The following is a 16,101-nucleotide window of genomic DNA, read 5'->3' as shown; positions in this document are numbered from 1 at the left end:
AATCAGTGTTCTAAAGATGACATATTTATTGCAGTACTATTAATAGTACTGTATTATCATCCCTTTTTAGGTAAAATGTTAGGAGACAATCTTCAAAAATTAAGTATGTGCCTTTTCTTTTTATTTTTAAAGTTTTTATTATGGAACAGTTCAACATACAAAGTAGACACAGAAGATGGGCTTCTGTGCACTCAGCTCTACCTTCAACCAAGCAGTAGCAACTTGAGCCAATTTCGTTTCATCTGCATCCTTTCCTATCTCCCCCTTTCCACGTTACTGTGAAGCAAAGATGCAATTCTTTTCTTCTCTCCCATTCCGCTCTCTTCCCCGACCCTCCTCCCTCTTTTGTTTACCTTTTCAAGTATGTAGAAATATTCTTAACATTCTTTTAAAATAGAATCATTAGTACCAAGCAATGCAGGTTGGGAGTTTAGACTAAAGTACTGTGGTACCATGTGTGAATGAGCTATTCTCTGACAGGAACTAGCAGGTAAACAAGATATTTTATTTCCCAAGATTTTCATCCGATGGTGACCAACTCCATTGCAAAACAATGATCACATTCCAGAGTCGTAAGTAGTTCTGGAGGCTTAGTTACACAATCACCAACTCTGTCATCTTCTTCAGAAATGTGACCTTACAGCAAAGTAAGGAGTCTGAAGTATGACAGGTCACTTTTTAAGTTTTTTGAAGTTTTTTTTTCTATCATGTAATAATCCTCAAGCTTTTGACCTCTAGCTAGGCAACAAAAAGTATCCAGCTGAAACTTTTGGAATACTGTTAAAACTATAATAAACTGTGCTTTAAGACTACAGCCCAGGGTTATAACATGCCACTCAGCAGTTAAAATCCACTTGGAATCCAGAAAAGAATTTTTAAAGCATCACTTATATTAGTTTATATTGATCTTTGTTTGATTTTCATAATTTTGTGATTTGGCCCTTAATATGATAAAAATACAAATCCACATAATTTTAAACCCTAAAGATATTTAATTCTGTCAAATTTTATTTGCCTAGAATTTTTCTTCCTTAAAGTCAAATGTAGAGTTTGTTTTGATTTTGAACAAGGTATTGCTAAGTTTTGCCCACTGCAACCATTGAATAGTCAGAAACTTTGCATGTCTCAATTGTTTTGAGGTTTTATGTGTTCTTGAAAAAATGTTTCCAAAATAAAATGAATATAAATGCACTTTTATTTTAAAATATTTCAAGCCATATTTGTACTAATACAAGGAGGTTGCCTTATACCCAAGAGGGGAGGGTTGTGGGTTGAGAGTGACAGAGAGATGGAGGAGGTGAAACTCACATGGTAAGAATGTCACAACTCCAAAAATGTTGTAGATTGCACATCTAGGTCAGTTTCTGTCAGGGACATCACCATTCTTCCAGTCTTCCCTGATGGAAACCAAGACGAAGTCTTTATCTTTTCCTCTTTCATTCTCTACATCCAATAAATAGATCTTTATTGATTACTTATTTAGAAAAATCTCCGGGCTTTATCTTTTCCATTCCCGCGACCAGGGCATCAGTTCTGATCTTTATCAGTGTACATCTGGACAATTAGCATTTGAGAAGAAATGAACCGATCCATTTTGACCATGCCATTGTATGTACATTTAATTATTAGAACAGTCCTGTGAGGTAGGACAGTTATCTGCATTTTTCAGATTGTATAAACTAGGTAAACTCTTTCAAGTATATGATATTGCTAAGGAATCTCCTTGCTCTGAGTCTTTCTCCCCCTGTAATGCATTCTGTGCAAGAATACCAAGATGGTCTCCCTAAAATGTGACTCTTAATTTAATAACTTACTTAGTAAAACCAATAGTTACTGATCTAGCACTTTACAAATTACCAGGGACGTTTCACGTTTGATTTCATTCTACACAGACTAGTCCATGAGGTTAATGTTACTCATATTAGTACTTCATAAAGTAACCTGTAATGACTTCTGTTTCCCATCACGCCAATTTTAAACTCTTAATATTAATGACATTCTACATTTATGCTCTGGCTCTACATCCATTTAATCCTGCCTCTCAATGTAAACTGGAGTTAGCTTTAGCCAGGTGAATGCACTTCTTTATGGTCCTCTCTGGGTACCATTCTAATTTCTCCCCTGACGTCTGCTCGCAGCACAACTCTTGTTCACCAAGCCCACTTTCCCCCCACTCCTGCCCTCTAACTTAAACTCTACCAGTCCTGCAGGACCTGTTTCAAGTCCTACCTTTTCAAAGAAGCCTTCCCCAATAATGTCTGTCTTCCTGGATGTTTTTAGTTCGTGATATCCTTTGTCGTATATGTTTGCCCTTGAATAGAATTTTAAAAATTTCCCCTAACTATAAAAGTAGTATATGCTTCACGTACAAATATTATATAGGATGTTTGAAAGGGAAAAGATCACTCCTGGCTTCCCAATTCCAGTCTGTAGAACTAATGTGTCTTTAGGGTCGTATTTCTGTGTATAAGCAAGAATATCCACAGGCACATACACACACACACACACACACACACACACACACACACCCCTATTTACACACATGGAGATAGCTATAGATTTAGATGTATTTTACGCACCTACACCATCCTACAGCATTTTTTTTCCCACTTAACGATGTATCTTGGAAGTCTCTTCATGTCAGTGAATATAAGTGATTTCATTTAAACATATATCTTTATTGCCTCAAATTGTTTCATGTCAATTGTTTTATACCTATACATCTGATCTTCCCTCACAAAAAGAAAATGGAAACTCCTCAAGGGCAGGAGTAATTACACATGCATTCTCTTTTCCAATCCTTTACTCTTTGTTCTTTGTACATTTATTGCATATTTCACTATTCATGCTGTGGGAAATCCAAGATATTTACTTCTCATAACCCCTAAGGAGTTAAGATCTAGTAGATAAGAATCTACATTTATACACAGAACTGTAACACAGGAAGAAATTGAGAAGTGACACCAATTTTTGTTACTGGAAATATGGCTGATTAAGTTATTTGAACAATTATCTTGCTGAAAATTATTGAAACTGTTGAATATGTATAAGAAAACATCCTCAGAGCAGCAAAGACCTGAAAATCTAAGGAACCATAAGGAAAAGCAAGAGTTCAGCGAGGTTTTTTTTTTTTTTTTTTTTTTTTTTTAGGGTTAGGGTATTTATTTATTTATTTTTTACCTCAGCGAGAGTTCTTTAGAGAACTAAAGCTGCTTTTACCCTGAGGACATTTGCTGATCCAGGCAAATTTGGACTTTGCCTGCCTCACGGGTAGTAAAACTACACAGAAAGCTTGTAAATGGCTAACATAAAATTTAGCGTTTTGGGGGCGGTGCAGAGTTTCTGGGGTACTCAGAATTCTCTGTTTATTGACCTGGTGGGAGCTCTGTGGGGTAATTTATTTTCCAAACTGAGCGTATTTGTTTTGTGTACTTTTCTGTATACATGTTATAATTTATAAGCAAAAATTAAACATAAAAGAACAAGTTATAAAACAATAATATGATCTCACATGTGTGTATATTACATAAATGTATATGTGCATATATTATATAAATAGAATGTGTAATATATAAATTTCACACATTGATAAAATATAGAAATTTATGTTTATATATGTGTAAAAATATGTGTGTTTGGGGGATGCAAAAGTTTGTGTGTGTGTACGCTTTTCAAATACAGAGAAAAAGATGTGAAAGAGTATTCTCCAACTACTGAAGACAACCTCGAGAGGTAGAATGGGGGGGGGAGAAGCGAGAAAGGAACTTACTACAGTTTGTGCTTCAAACCACTGTTGTTACATTTTTTTTTTTTTTTTTCCGGTATGCGGGGCTCTCACTGTTGTGGCCTCTCCCGTTGCGGAGCACAGGCTCCGGACGCGCAGGCTCAGCGGCCATGGCTCACGGGCCCAGCCACTCCGCGGCACGTGGGATCTTCCCGGACCGGGGCACGAACCCGTGTCCCCCGCATCGGCAGGCGGACTCTCAACCACTGCGCCACCAGGGAAGCCCTGTTGTTACTTTTTTAAAATAATCATTATTATTTAGTATATTTTAGAAATAGATTTAAAAAAAAATGGCTTCTGTCTCTGCCCCTTATATATAAAAGTATGCTTTCCACCGGGCTCCATACCACTTGGCAAAGTACCTTTTTTTCTTTTTTTTTAAATGTCTTGTTCCTTTGCTAGACTGTAAGCTCTTAAAGGGAACAAGACAATTTTTATCTTTGTATTTCTTATATCTAGTTAATCCTGGTATATAGGAGAGGATCTATAAATGCTAGTGAAAAATGAATTAAAAGTATACCTTAAGAAGAACTTAGGGCTATAGGTGTCCAGTAGATGTGTTTCCTTAGAGGCGCTTGTTACACTTTTGAATATTATTTTGTATCTGGCACAGCAGTGGGCATAAAGTTGGCACAGTGAATACAGGTCGATTTGAATTTAACTGACACTTTGTGGAACCTGTAGGCAAATATGGAGTCTACCATGTCGTGCCCCTCTTGATCCCAGAAAGCTGGAAAATGAAAATACTCTCTGAAAATTAAACTAAGAAATTAACAGCTAATAGATTAAAGCCAAGGGAGGCAATGTGATCTTACGAGACATAAAGACTCCTTGGGCAGAAAGATTTGACTGTAACCTAATTGAGGGTATTGACATCTTTAAAACACACAAACATATAAAATGTCCATCAGAAGGGCATTTTCTCTGTCTCCAAAACAGAGAAAAAGAAAAGCTATTAATGTAATTGTCATGATACCTAACAAAGCACTGTCTGACCAGTAGCACCTGCCAGGTTGAGGCAAGCATCCAACCTGCCTGGCAGGTGGATAACCCTGTGGTACAGAGCTGCAGAGCCTCATGCCATTTTGCACTGGAATCCTGCATAATTAACTCCACTTGCTCTGCTTCCGTGCACACCAAGCTTCCCTCTGGTAATTTGCCTTCCCAAGGAGATAATTCACTATCAGGCTGGTACAGACTGATGCAGATTCAGTATGCCTGATTCTTCTGGTGTCCACTGTAAATAATAAAGTCGCCTTCTTTTTTTTAATACATCAGTGTCTTGTGAGTTTTCTTAGCATGAGTCTGCATTCCTGGGTCCAGTCAATGAGAATCGGGTATCAGAGTCTGCAAGGCCCATCAAGGTAAATACTACCTTGTGGGCATCTGATGGAGCAGACTGCTGGATTTCCCAGGTGGTACCCATCCGTGTCGTCTTGCTCCATGTTCCCTTTCCATTCCACACTTCACCAGAAAAAGTCTTCCCGGAAGTAACATGTTAAGAACATCTTAATAATGTGCACATTTCAGCTAGAGTGTACCAAATAATATTATGTCAATGACAGTAGACCCTTATCCTCTGGGTGAGTGTTATCTGTTTGGTTTTGTAAATTTCACACCTGTACGGATGAATGGAATGTATATTGTAGATGTCACATGGTGAGGACCCCCAACAACTCATATCCAGTTCTGGCTTCACAGCCTCTTCTGGCTTCACTTCTGGCTCTCATCTCATTGTCAGCATTGATCCTGGCGTCATACTCAAGTCACTTCCTAACCTGGGTCTCTCTTGCAGCAGTGAAACCTAAAGAAGATGGAGGACACAATGATTTCGACCAGATTAAGGATAAGGATGCAAGTAGAGCAGGCAATGGACGAGGTTATAGAATTTTTTTCTTCCATTCTCATCTTTCTCTCTTTCCTCAAAATAGTCCCAGTAGCATTTGAAAGGGTTTCAGAATCCCACACACTGCTATGGAAAAAATAAAGCACAATTTCTCAGTGCCATGTTCCGCTTACCTATGAGTACAACGGCATGTAAACCAGATTTCAAAAAATCATTAACAGCAGTGTCTTGCCAAAAAGGATATCAGAGTAGATAACAGGGCAAAACTCAACTACAACTCTTAAGTGAATCCTGGAATTTTTTTAAAATTGATTCTTGCATCAAATAAGTACACGGTTAGGTGGCACTTTGATAAATGGTAATTTTTCCCCTTTCTCTCCTGTTCCTCCCCTTTCACCCCAACTTCCAGCCAGAATAATTGATCACTAAATTTCACCATACATTTATCAGGGATGTACCCAGAGCAATCCTCGTTATCAATCTGATTTAAAATAATATATCTTTTATTAGTAGATTAGGACCTCACGAAGATTTCAGATAGCGCAGGTAAATATAGAATCTTTAAAAGACTTATTTTGTACAAACTTGGTTCTTTGAAACTATTGTTTTGACAATCACAATTTTGTCCATTTTATACAGTGGAGTTCTGCAGCAAAGTAAGACACTATTGGATTATTGTGTTAAATTCATGAGGCTCCTGTATCTGTATATTACTCAGAGCTGTTCTTGTAGACTGATGTTAGATGGGATGGGGATGAATTGCTTTATAGGTTTGTGGGCCATTCCTGATTATTTAGAGGCTGATTAACCAGTCAATGAATTCTTCAGGCCTTTTGACCAAATTCACCATCCTCTGGCTTTCATTTTCTTTGGATGAAAGATGATGCTACCGAGGAAAGGGTCCATTTTTCATCCCCACGTGAGCAAGGTTTGTTTCACAGCCAGAGGCAGCTTGAATGTAAGATCAGGTTTACACTGTGGACCCTACGGTATTGGAAGTTAGGCTGGGTAGCATCGAAACACTCAAAATCAAGCCTGTCGTCACCTCTGAAGTACTTGTCCTACTTCAGTAGGTTAGTAGCAACATGTTATGACATGAAAGTTTGCATTTTCTAAAGCAAAACAGGCAGTATAGTATGTTATACGGTGATATGTGGAAATACCACCCCCCCCCCAAAATAAAAAGAAAGAAAGGAAAATCATATTCCCTAGCTTCATTAAATGTTAAATTAGTGGGGAGAGGCTGACCGTAGTCAACATTTATAAAAAACACCTACAACTCTCAAAACTACCTGTATTTTTCAGAACTTAAGTACATTTCCTTACTTTACCAAAGTGCATGATATCTTGGCAAGATTCTTGCAAATTTTGAAGTGCATAAATTACCCTGAATAAAGACAAAGGAGCAGAGTGAGCCAGAGACAGATGGTCACCTGAATAGTAATGAGCATTTGACCTACTCCTCTCCCTGCCCCTCTTTTCTCATAAGCCCAGGCCGCTGCCTTCCTTTTTTCTTTCTTTCCTTCTGTTGAAGGTCAGTGTCTAGACAGGGATTCACTGGACAGAACTGCAAAGACAACTAGAGTGGTGGGACAGAACTATCCTGAAGTTAGGCAGCGTTATGGCAAGCTGAAGATGCAATTTTCAAAACTACAGATATCTTCAGACTTTGACATCCTTTGTGATGAAGCGCTAACCTTTCACACGCTGACTGCGTAAGGACCGTATATAAAATGGCAGAGTAGACAGAATTTCTTTTTCATTCTCTGTTCTACCTTTCTAAATTCTTTTTCTGGCATCCTCTGGTTTTCTTCAGTCCTCCTGCAGCTGTCTAACTTCTCTGATTCTTGTCCCTTTTCAGTAAAAGGTTCACCATAAGGCTTGATATCATTAAGTCAGTCTCTGGGTATATTTGTCTGTGTTGTGTGTATGTATCAACATTTTGTTTTTGTTTGTTTGTAATATAATTTAGAATATTCCTTTCTAACCAAATAAACTCCAACGGTAATATTTCTTAAGTTTCTAGAATTATTGACTCCTTAGGCAGTCTGAAAGTTACCCTCAAAAATGTATATACACATAGAATGTTGGGTACAATTTCATGGTGTTCATGCCCTCTTCGTACCTGTTTATGGATCCCAACTGGGTTCAGAATCCCTGTCCCATGATGAAAATTCCAGTTATCTACTTGCATGGTCACTGGTGATATTTGAAAATATATTCATTCACCAGATGCTCATCGAATGCCTACTCTGTGCCAGGAACTCTGCAGGGCACTGAGATACAGTGACCAGGACACTGGCGCACCCGTCAAAATTTACAGTGTAGCTGAGGAGACAGACAAGTAAACAGACAACTACAATACAGAATAGGTGCAGCAGCAGGGAAAGTACAGGATACTTCAGAGAGCACGTAAGATGAATGTTTAATTCAGTTTTGGGGCATCAAGAAATTCTCTTTACAATGATACCTGAGTTGTTCTTCTAAGTAGAAGGAATGCTATGTACATAGTCAAGAGAATTATAGACTTATATGCCTGTTGAGAACTTTACGTTTGATATTAAAGGGCCTTAAGTTGAGGGATGATAAGTACTGCTATAACTGAAAAAGATAACTGACTGTAGCATGGAGAATGGGTTGGGGGAAGCAGGACTGGAGGCTAGGAGACTTCAGTAGTAACCAGTAGACACTAATAGTGACCTTAACAGTGCCGGTGAAAAGAAGAGGATGAGTTGAAAGGATATGAATTAGAAACCACAGAATTTAGTGATTGAATTAATTCCTTCAACAAATATTTGTTGTGCTGCTGTCTGTTGGACACTCTGTGAGGTATGGTGGTGAATTGTAGAGACACCATCTCTGTCTTCAAGTCGAGTAGTCATGACCTCCAGGCTTCTGGATTGGACAGTTCAGTGGATGGTGATGCTGTCCTCCAGAGATGGAACAGACGTGTCTCCGACTGAAGGTCCCTAGACAGGAGAAGTGCTTCTTCAAGCTATAAGTGCACCTGCTGAGATCCCAGGATGTCCCTGCAGTTGTGAATTGCTGTGTCTAATGAGAGACGTTACTGATGGTAGAATGTTTCCATGTGAACAGTATTTGGGGAGAGACTTGAGAACCACTGATAGAGATGACAGTTGGAGCCAGGAAGTGGATGAGATTACCCAGAAAGAGTGTATTGAGTGAGAGGAGAGGAAGGGTGAGGATTGGACCTGGCAAAACAATGGAGAAAGAAGAGGAACCCAGTGAGAAAGCCAGGAGTATGTAAAGTGTGTTCCTAGATGGAGCCAGTGGAACAGAGGGGAGGAGTAGCAGTATGGCAGCAGCAGTCAGCATCAGGGTAGGCTTCTGGTTCAAGATGATGACCTGAGCTTACAAATTACATTTCACACGTTCACCACCACCTTAGCTAAAGGGAATCATGAATCTTCACATCACAGGTAGCCAGCAGAAAATAATGAAATTTTATGCTATGTGAATTATATCTCAAGAAAGCTGTTATTAAGTGAAGAGAATAATAATGATGAAGAATTCAATCTTTAAATATATTCTAACAAAATTGTTGTATTTAAAAAAAGAATAAACTATAAGCATCACATGTGTGCGGGTGGGGTAGAGTGGAGTGAGGGAGAAGATGTTATCCACAAAAGAAGGAGAATACATTTGTATCCAGTTACCTGGTAGCACTATATATGCAAAAAGCAACAGAGCATCACCTTAGACATCCAGGGGAAAGGGTTGTTACTCAAATTTTACGGCCAGCTGAGGCATCTTTTCTTGAAAGGGCATCAGAAAGGTCATCTTTGATATTGAATGATTTGCGGAATATCCCACTCATGTACTTGCCCTGGAAAAAAGAAAATTATGCGAAGACATGCAAGCACCAAATAAGTAATTAGCAAGAATAAAGAACCTGATAAGGGGAAGAAATGATAGTAGGGTATTTTTTTCTTAAAGTGGTAGCGAATTAATTGTGAATAAGAGTTGTTAATATAGTAGTAAGCCATAATACTAATGATAAATGAGTCCTCAGAAAAGAATTATGTAACAGACTAATAATAATGGGGATCTGCGATTATAAAGTGTTTCAACAATTTGGCAAGCAGAAGGAAGATGGAAGAGTGCAAGGAGATTCCAGAAACTGTTACTTTCTTATTGGCATCTATTAAGAAGTACAGGAGATGGTGGTGCAGTGGTTAAGACTCCATGCTCCCAATAGAGGGGGCCCGGGTTCGATCCCTGGTCCAGGAACTAGATCCCACACACATGCCGCAACTAAGAGTTCGCATACCACAACTAAGGAGCCGGCGAGCCGCAACTAAGACCCAGCACAACCAAATAAAAAAATATTTTTTAAAAAGGAAGAAATACAGGATAAAGAAAGTAAAGTCAAGCAGTACTTGAGTAGAAATAGGATGAATAACTTCCGAATCAATTGGCTAAGAATGAGGGGGAAAGCAAAGGTTTTGGAAGCATAAAAAACAGAATATAGTTTTAAATGAAAACTGAACTTATTACCACACAGTGACTACGCTGTTCTGTTAAATGACAAGGATTCGCTTTTTTAAAAAAATCCAACTATAATATGATCCTGAGGCACACCTTTAAAAGGAAAAATGAGAGGTCTGTAACCATAGATGCAGAGGGAATTTTTAAAAAATAGATTTGAAAGGAGTAATATGTTTAACCTTATGACAATGAATTAAATCTGCAAAATGAATGACTGAAAATAGATTTAAAACAAAAAATAACCAAAATTGACTCAAAATGGCCAAAATTGTGAATGACGTTTACAAAAAGAAGATTAAAAGAAAGATTCTTTGCTCCCCAAATGTGCAAATCCTAGACATATTAATTGTTAAATTCTGTCAGATCTTAAAGGAACGGATATTTTCTGTGCTAGTTAATCTATTTTAAAGCGTGGGAAAATACAGAACATTTCCCAGTTTATTTTAGGAAACTAGGATGACTTATGACCAAATTCCATGTTTTGTCTTTTTTTTAAAAGTTAAGAACACTTTCACATAAAACTAGATATATGAAATCTTAAGTCAAATATTAGCAAATAAAATCTGGCAGCGTATTGAAAGAACTGTACATATGATAAATTTGGATTTGTTTCAATAATGTAGCATTTATCATTAGAAAATCAATTAATTAGTAATCATGTTGAGGTCAAAAGAGGAAATCCTCTTCCAGCCATTTATTTCTATGAGCCAAGCATTACTCTGGTGATCCAGCAGTGAACCGAAGCAACCAAGCCCCTTTCTCTGTGAAACATAAGTTCCGCTGAGAGAACAGTAAGAAATAAACAGACAGATATTGTAATAAGCACATGTAAAATTTTGGTGTGTGACAGATTTTCAAATCAGTGGGGGAAAGTTGGCTTATTCAAGAAAAACATTTGGAACCATTGATAATGTTTTAGTGACACTACTTTAAATCCAAAGTTTATATTTTACATTAAAATACATTCCAGATGAATTGAAGGTTTTAATGTTAAAAATTGAAGCCAAACTATCAGAAGAAGTAATCAATGAATATTTATATTGCCTCATGTTCTGTTAGACCTTTTCAATCATGTCAGAAGGAAAAGTGCTTGGAAAGATTAACGAGCAGAAGGATAACGTCGCTCTGTTTCTGAGACGATAAGGACAAAAGCAACTGCTTCAAACTTGCAAACATTCAGCAAAGCATAACATTTGGAAGATGTATTTGAAAGTTTTATATACAAAAAACTGAAAGTTCAAGGGGTAAAACCCAACATTATTACTTAATACATTAAGTTTTTGCAGCCAAAGTCCAGCTGTACTAGTAAGACTCACGAACATTTTTCAAGTGCTTCTTGCAAGCTAGATGTTGTTCTGATGCTTTACATGCATTATCTTACGTAGTGCTCACAACAATCATCTGAAATAGGTACAGGTAGTATTTTACGTATTTTACAGGTATGGATGCAGAGACACAGGAAGGTCGTAGTAGCCTGCCCGAGAGCACCCAGCTAATAACTGGCAGAATCAGCTTTGCAACCCAGTCTAGGGCCAGAGTCTACTTTCCTAACGAAAGTAGGAAAGTAGACATGTTGTACCAAACAAGTCTCTTAATTTTCTGATTTGTTAAAATCATCAAAAAAAAAAAGATTCAGGGAGGAGATAAATTTAACTTAATCTGTGTGAAGAATAAATTTGGATGATAGTTTTTCAACTCACAGCTGAAAATCCACTGGGAACTTGTGAGGAATACTTTTCTCACATATATGCAGTCTGTGCTGGAAGGTCTTTGTGGCAAGTGTTTAGAACTGAAGTTTTGTTCAGTTGCCAAAATAACTTCCAGAAAAATCACTTTGGAGAATTTTTGAGTAAAATATTTCCCTGTTTACTCCAAAACAAATTAGTGGACTTTGAATGGCACTCATTTCATCCACATATATTTGCAAGGCTGGTTTTTCTCCATCCGTGACTGTGAAAGCAAAGTGGTTTGATCAGCATGGCCCATGTCAAATTCTCTTTCCCACACCACTTAGGTTAGAAGGCAAACATTTTCATCAAGCAAAAATACTCAGTGCTTATGTTGATCAGAGCTTTTAAGCAAAAATTTTTTTTCCCTCAACATCAAACAAACACCCAACTCAATTAAAAAATGGGCAGAGGACTGAGTAGACATTTTTCCAAAGAAGACATACAGATGGACAAGAGGCACATGAAAAGATGCTCATCACTAATCATCAGAGAAATACAAATCAAAACCACAATGAGACATCCCCTCACACCCGTCAGACTGGCTGTTATCCAAAAGACAACAAAAAACAAATGCTGGAGAGGATGTGGAGTAAAGGGAAGCCTGTGCACTCTTAGTGGGGATGTAAACTGGTGCAACCAGTAGGGAGGTTCTTCATAAAATTAAAATCAAACTACAATATGATCCAGCAGTTCCACTTCTGGGTATTTTTCTGAAGAAAACAAAAACACTGGTTCGAAAAGATATATGCACTCCTATGTTTATTGCAGCATTCTTTACAATCGCCAAGATATGGAAGCAACCTAAGTGTCCATTAGTAGATGAATGGATAAAGAAATTACATACACACACACATGTATAATGGAATGTTAATCAGCCATAAAAAGAATGAAATCTTGCCATTTGCAACAACATGAATGGACCAAGTGAAATAAGTCAGACAGAGAAAGACAAATGCTGTATGATTTCACTTACATGTAGAATCTAAAAAAAACAAATGAACAAACATAACTAAACAGAAACAGACTCATAGATACAGAGAACAAACAGGTGGTTGCTAGAGGGTTCGAGTGTGGGGGAATGAATTAAATAGATGAGGGAGATTTAGAGGTAAGAAATTCCAGTTACAAAATAAATGAGTCACGGGGATGAAATGTACAGCATAAGGAATACTCAGTAATATTGTAATAACTTTGTATGGTGACAGGTGGTAACTAGACTTATCGTGCTAATCCTTTTGTAACGTATAGAAATAGTGAATCGCTATGTTGTACACCTGGAACTAACATAGTATTGTAGGTCAGTTCTACTTCGATTTGAAAACATGGTTCCCCCAAATCTGCCATTGTTTTAATATTTTAAGTTTGGGATTTAAAAATATATATATTAAACATTAAAGGCAGGATTGAGATTTTTAAGTTTAGTTAAAGGTGGCATGGACTTTTAAAAAACATTGAGAAACTATTTTATATGTATGCTTATTGGTATGGAAATGTGAAGATGCTCACAATGGATTTTTCAAAAACAGCAAGCCTTCTACATCCTCTCAGATTTTTCTAGCTCTCTAACTAATCTGAAAAGGACTGAGATGCTGTTGGAATCTCATGATACTATTGAATTTCTATTTATCCTTCTCTTTTTAAAGAGTGTAGTGTATCTCTATTGATTGCTGTTGAAATGTTTATAGCATAAGTCTATTATTTCCTTATTGTGGATGAACATTTATTAATTAAAAATAACCCTCTTGGGGCTTCCCTGGTGGCGCAGTGGTTGAGAGTCCGCCTGCCGATGCAGGGGACACGGGTTCGTGCCCCGGTCCGGGAGGATCCCACGTGCCGCGGAGCGGCTGGGCCCGTGAGCCATGGCCGCGGAGCCTGCGCGTCCGGAGCCTGTGCTCCGCAACGGGAGAGGCCACAACACTGAGAGGCCCGCGTACTGCAAAAAAAATAGATAAATAAATAACCCTCTTTTACTTTTTTCACTTTTATTCTCATGAATTGAGGTTTATCTGAAATTATTATAGCTATAATTTCTTCTGATTATCACTTGTCATGTCACTTCCAAACATTTATTAGTTTTTATCTTTTAAATCAGTCTGAATCTTGATTTTTTTTTTTTTTTTTTTTGCGGTACGCGGGCTTCTCACTGTTGTGGCCTCTGCCGTTGCGGACCACAGGCTCCGGACACGCAGGCTCAGCAGCCATGGCTTACGGGCCCAGCCGCTCCGCGGCATGTGGGATCTTCCCGGACCGGGGCACGAACCCGTGTCCCCTGCATCGGCAGGCGGATTCTCAACCACTGCGCCACCAGGGAAGCCCTGAATCTTGATCTTTAAATAGTGAGGTTTACATTGACAGTTGACAACAATGTTATTTATAACATCAATATTAGCCTACATATACTAAATGTTTATGTATATTATAATAAAAGTATATACAATATGACCCCCAATTTTATAGAATAGACTTAAATCTCTGATATGCCATATGGAAAAGAATCTAACTCACAGCTATTAAAAGTGGTTATCTTCGATGTTGAAACTACAAGTGGTTTAAATTTTTATATATATGTTCAAAGTTTTTGTGGTAAAAAGGTTTTGTTTCCTAATTTTAAAAAGTTTAATAAGGGACTAAGACAGTAAACTATAGGACAAAGACAAATGTCAACAGCTATCTTATACTCCAGCCATACCCATTAGAAAGTATAATGGGAGGGAGGGACAAAATTAACAAGCAGAGAACCCAATTCTCGATAATAATATAAAATGCCAGAAATGAGCTTAAGAAATATGTAGATCTTTTCAAAAAACAAACTTAAATTTTTCTGAGGTACTTGGAGCAATGGGAAATTATATCACAGGCCTCAATAGGAAGACAGTGTTTTTTATTTATTTTATTTTAAATATTTATTTATTTATTTTTGGCTGCGTTGGGTCTTTGCTGTGCGTGGGCTTTTTCTAGCTGCGGCGAGTGGGGGCTGCTCTTTGTTGTGGTGCGCGGGCTTCTCATTGCAGTGGCTTCTCTTGCTGCAGAGCACGGGCTCTAGGCACGCGGGCTTCAGTAGTTGTGGCACACGGGCTCTAGAGCACAGGCTCAGTAGTTGTGGCACATGGGCTTAGTTGCTCCGCGGCATGTGGGATCTTCCCGGACCAGGGCTCGAACCTGTGTCCCCTGCATTGGCAGGCAGATTCCCAACCACTGCACCACCAGGGAAGCCCCAAGACAGTGTTTTTGTTTTTGATGTTGGGGGTAGGAGTTTATTAATTAATTAATTTATTTTTGCTGTGTTGGGTCTTGGTTTCTGTGCGAGGGCTTTGTCTGGTTGTGGCAAGCGGAGGCCACCCTTCATCAAGGTGCGCGGGCCTCTCGCTATTCACGGCCTCTCGTTGCGGAGCACAGGCTCCAGACGCGCAGGCTCAGCAGCTGTGGTTCACGGGCCTAGTTGCTCCGCGGCATGTGGGATCCTCCCAGACCAGGGCTCAAACCCATGTCCCCTGCACTAGCAGGCAGACTCTCAACCACTGTGCCACCAGGGAAGCCCCGAGACAGTGTTTTTTAAATGGGAGAGACTTGAACATGTTTAAATTCTAATGCAAAAAAGAAGAAACTTAAATTTTTCACACAAGGGAAGGAATGATATTTCTTCAAGTAGCATCAGTAGCATTTGGTGCCTGAGTAGACCTTGAATAAAAGCAGGAGGTAGTGATATTTCCAAATTTCTAACTTAGGTTCCTAGGCAGAAGAGGATATCATTAACTAATAACAGCTGAATAGCAACCGTTTATTGAGGGCTTATTAGGTATTAGACAATGTGATAGTTATTTTCATAAGTTAGCTGATTTCATCTTTACCACCATCTGAAAGTTATTAACCCCACTCTAGATAAAGAAGCAGACTTTTTGAGCAAGGATAGATCAATCGCCTAAAGTCTGACAGAAGGCTAAGTGTCAGAGTTGAGATCTGAACTTGGACCTATAGTCTAAAGTCTTTTCTTCCTACAGTATACTCCACTATGCCTTCGCCACCAGGCAGAACCCAGAAGGAGAAGCAGGCTTTGGGTTAGGACCATGAGTTTGTTTTTTTAACATATTGAGCTTAAGAGATTAACACAATATCAGTTTGGAGGGAAACCATTGGAAATACAGTCTGGAGTCTGGAGAAAGACTCAGCTACAGATATCCTTACCAGAAAATGGTTGAACCCTTGCAGATAGCTGAGATTGCCCAAGGGGAGGG

The 16,101-nt window shown here is 38.5% G+C and overlaps 1 protein-coding gene across 3 annotated transcripts in view; it reads left to right on the top strand.

Moving 5' to 3' along the window:
• Positions 1-16,101, top strand: part of NSMCE2 (NSE2 (MMS21) homolog, SMC5-SMC6 complex SUMO ligase) — a 224,349-nt gene that overhangs the window by 113,563 nt on the left and 94,685 nt on the right. For 2 of the 3 annotated variants that reach the window (XM_067711295.1, XM_067711296.1), the window contains exon 5: positions 5,580-5,663. The exons of the other annotated variant lie outside the window; for it this stretch is intronic. In XM_067711295.1, the coding sequence (XP_067567396.1) occupies positions 5,580-5,663 (84 nt within the window). The remainder of the gene's footprint in view (positions 1-5,579; positions 5,664-16,101) is intronic. 3 annotated transcript variants of the gene reach the window in all.

The sequence above is a fragment of the Pseudorca crassidens genome, chromosome 17 (assembly GCF_039906515.1).
Source record: "Pseudorca crassidens isolate mPseCra1 chromosome 17, mPseCra1.hap1, whole genome shotgun sequence".
NCBI classification, from domain to species: Eukaryota; Metazoa; Chordata; class Mammalia; order Artiodactyla; family Delphinidae; genus Pseudorca; species Pseudorca crassidens.
The sequence above is the reverse complement of the archived record's forward strand: the minus strand, read 5'-3'. Positions and strand labels throughout refer to the sequence as shown.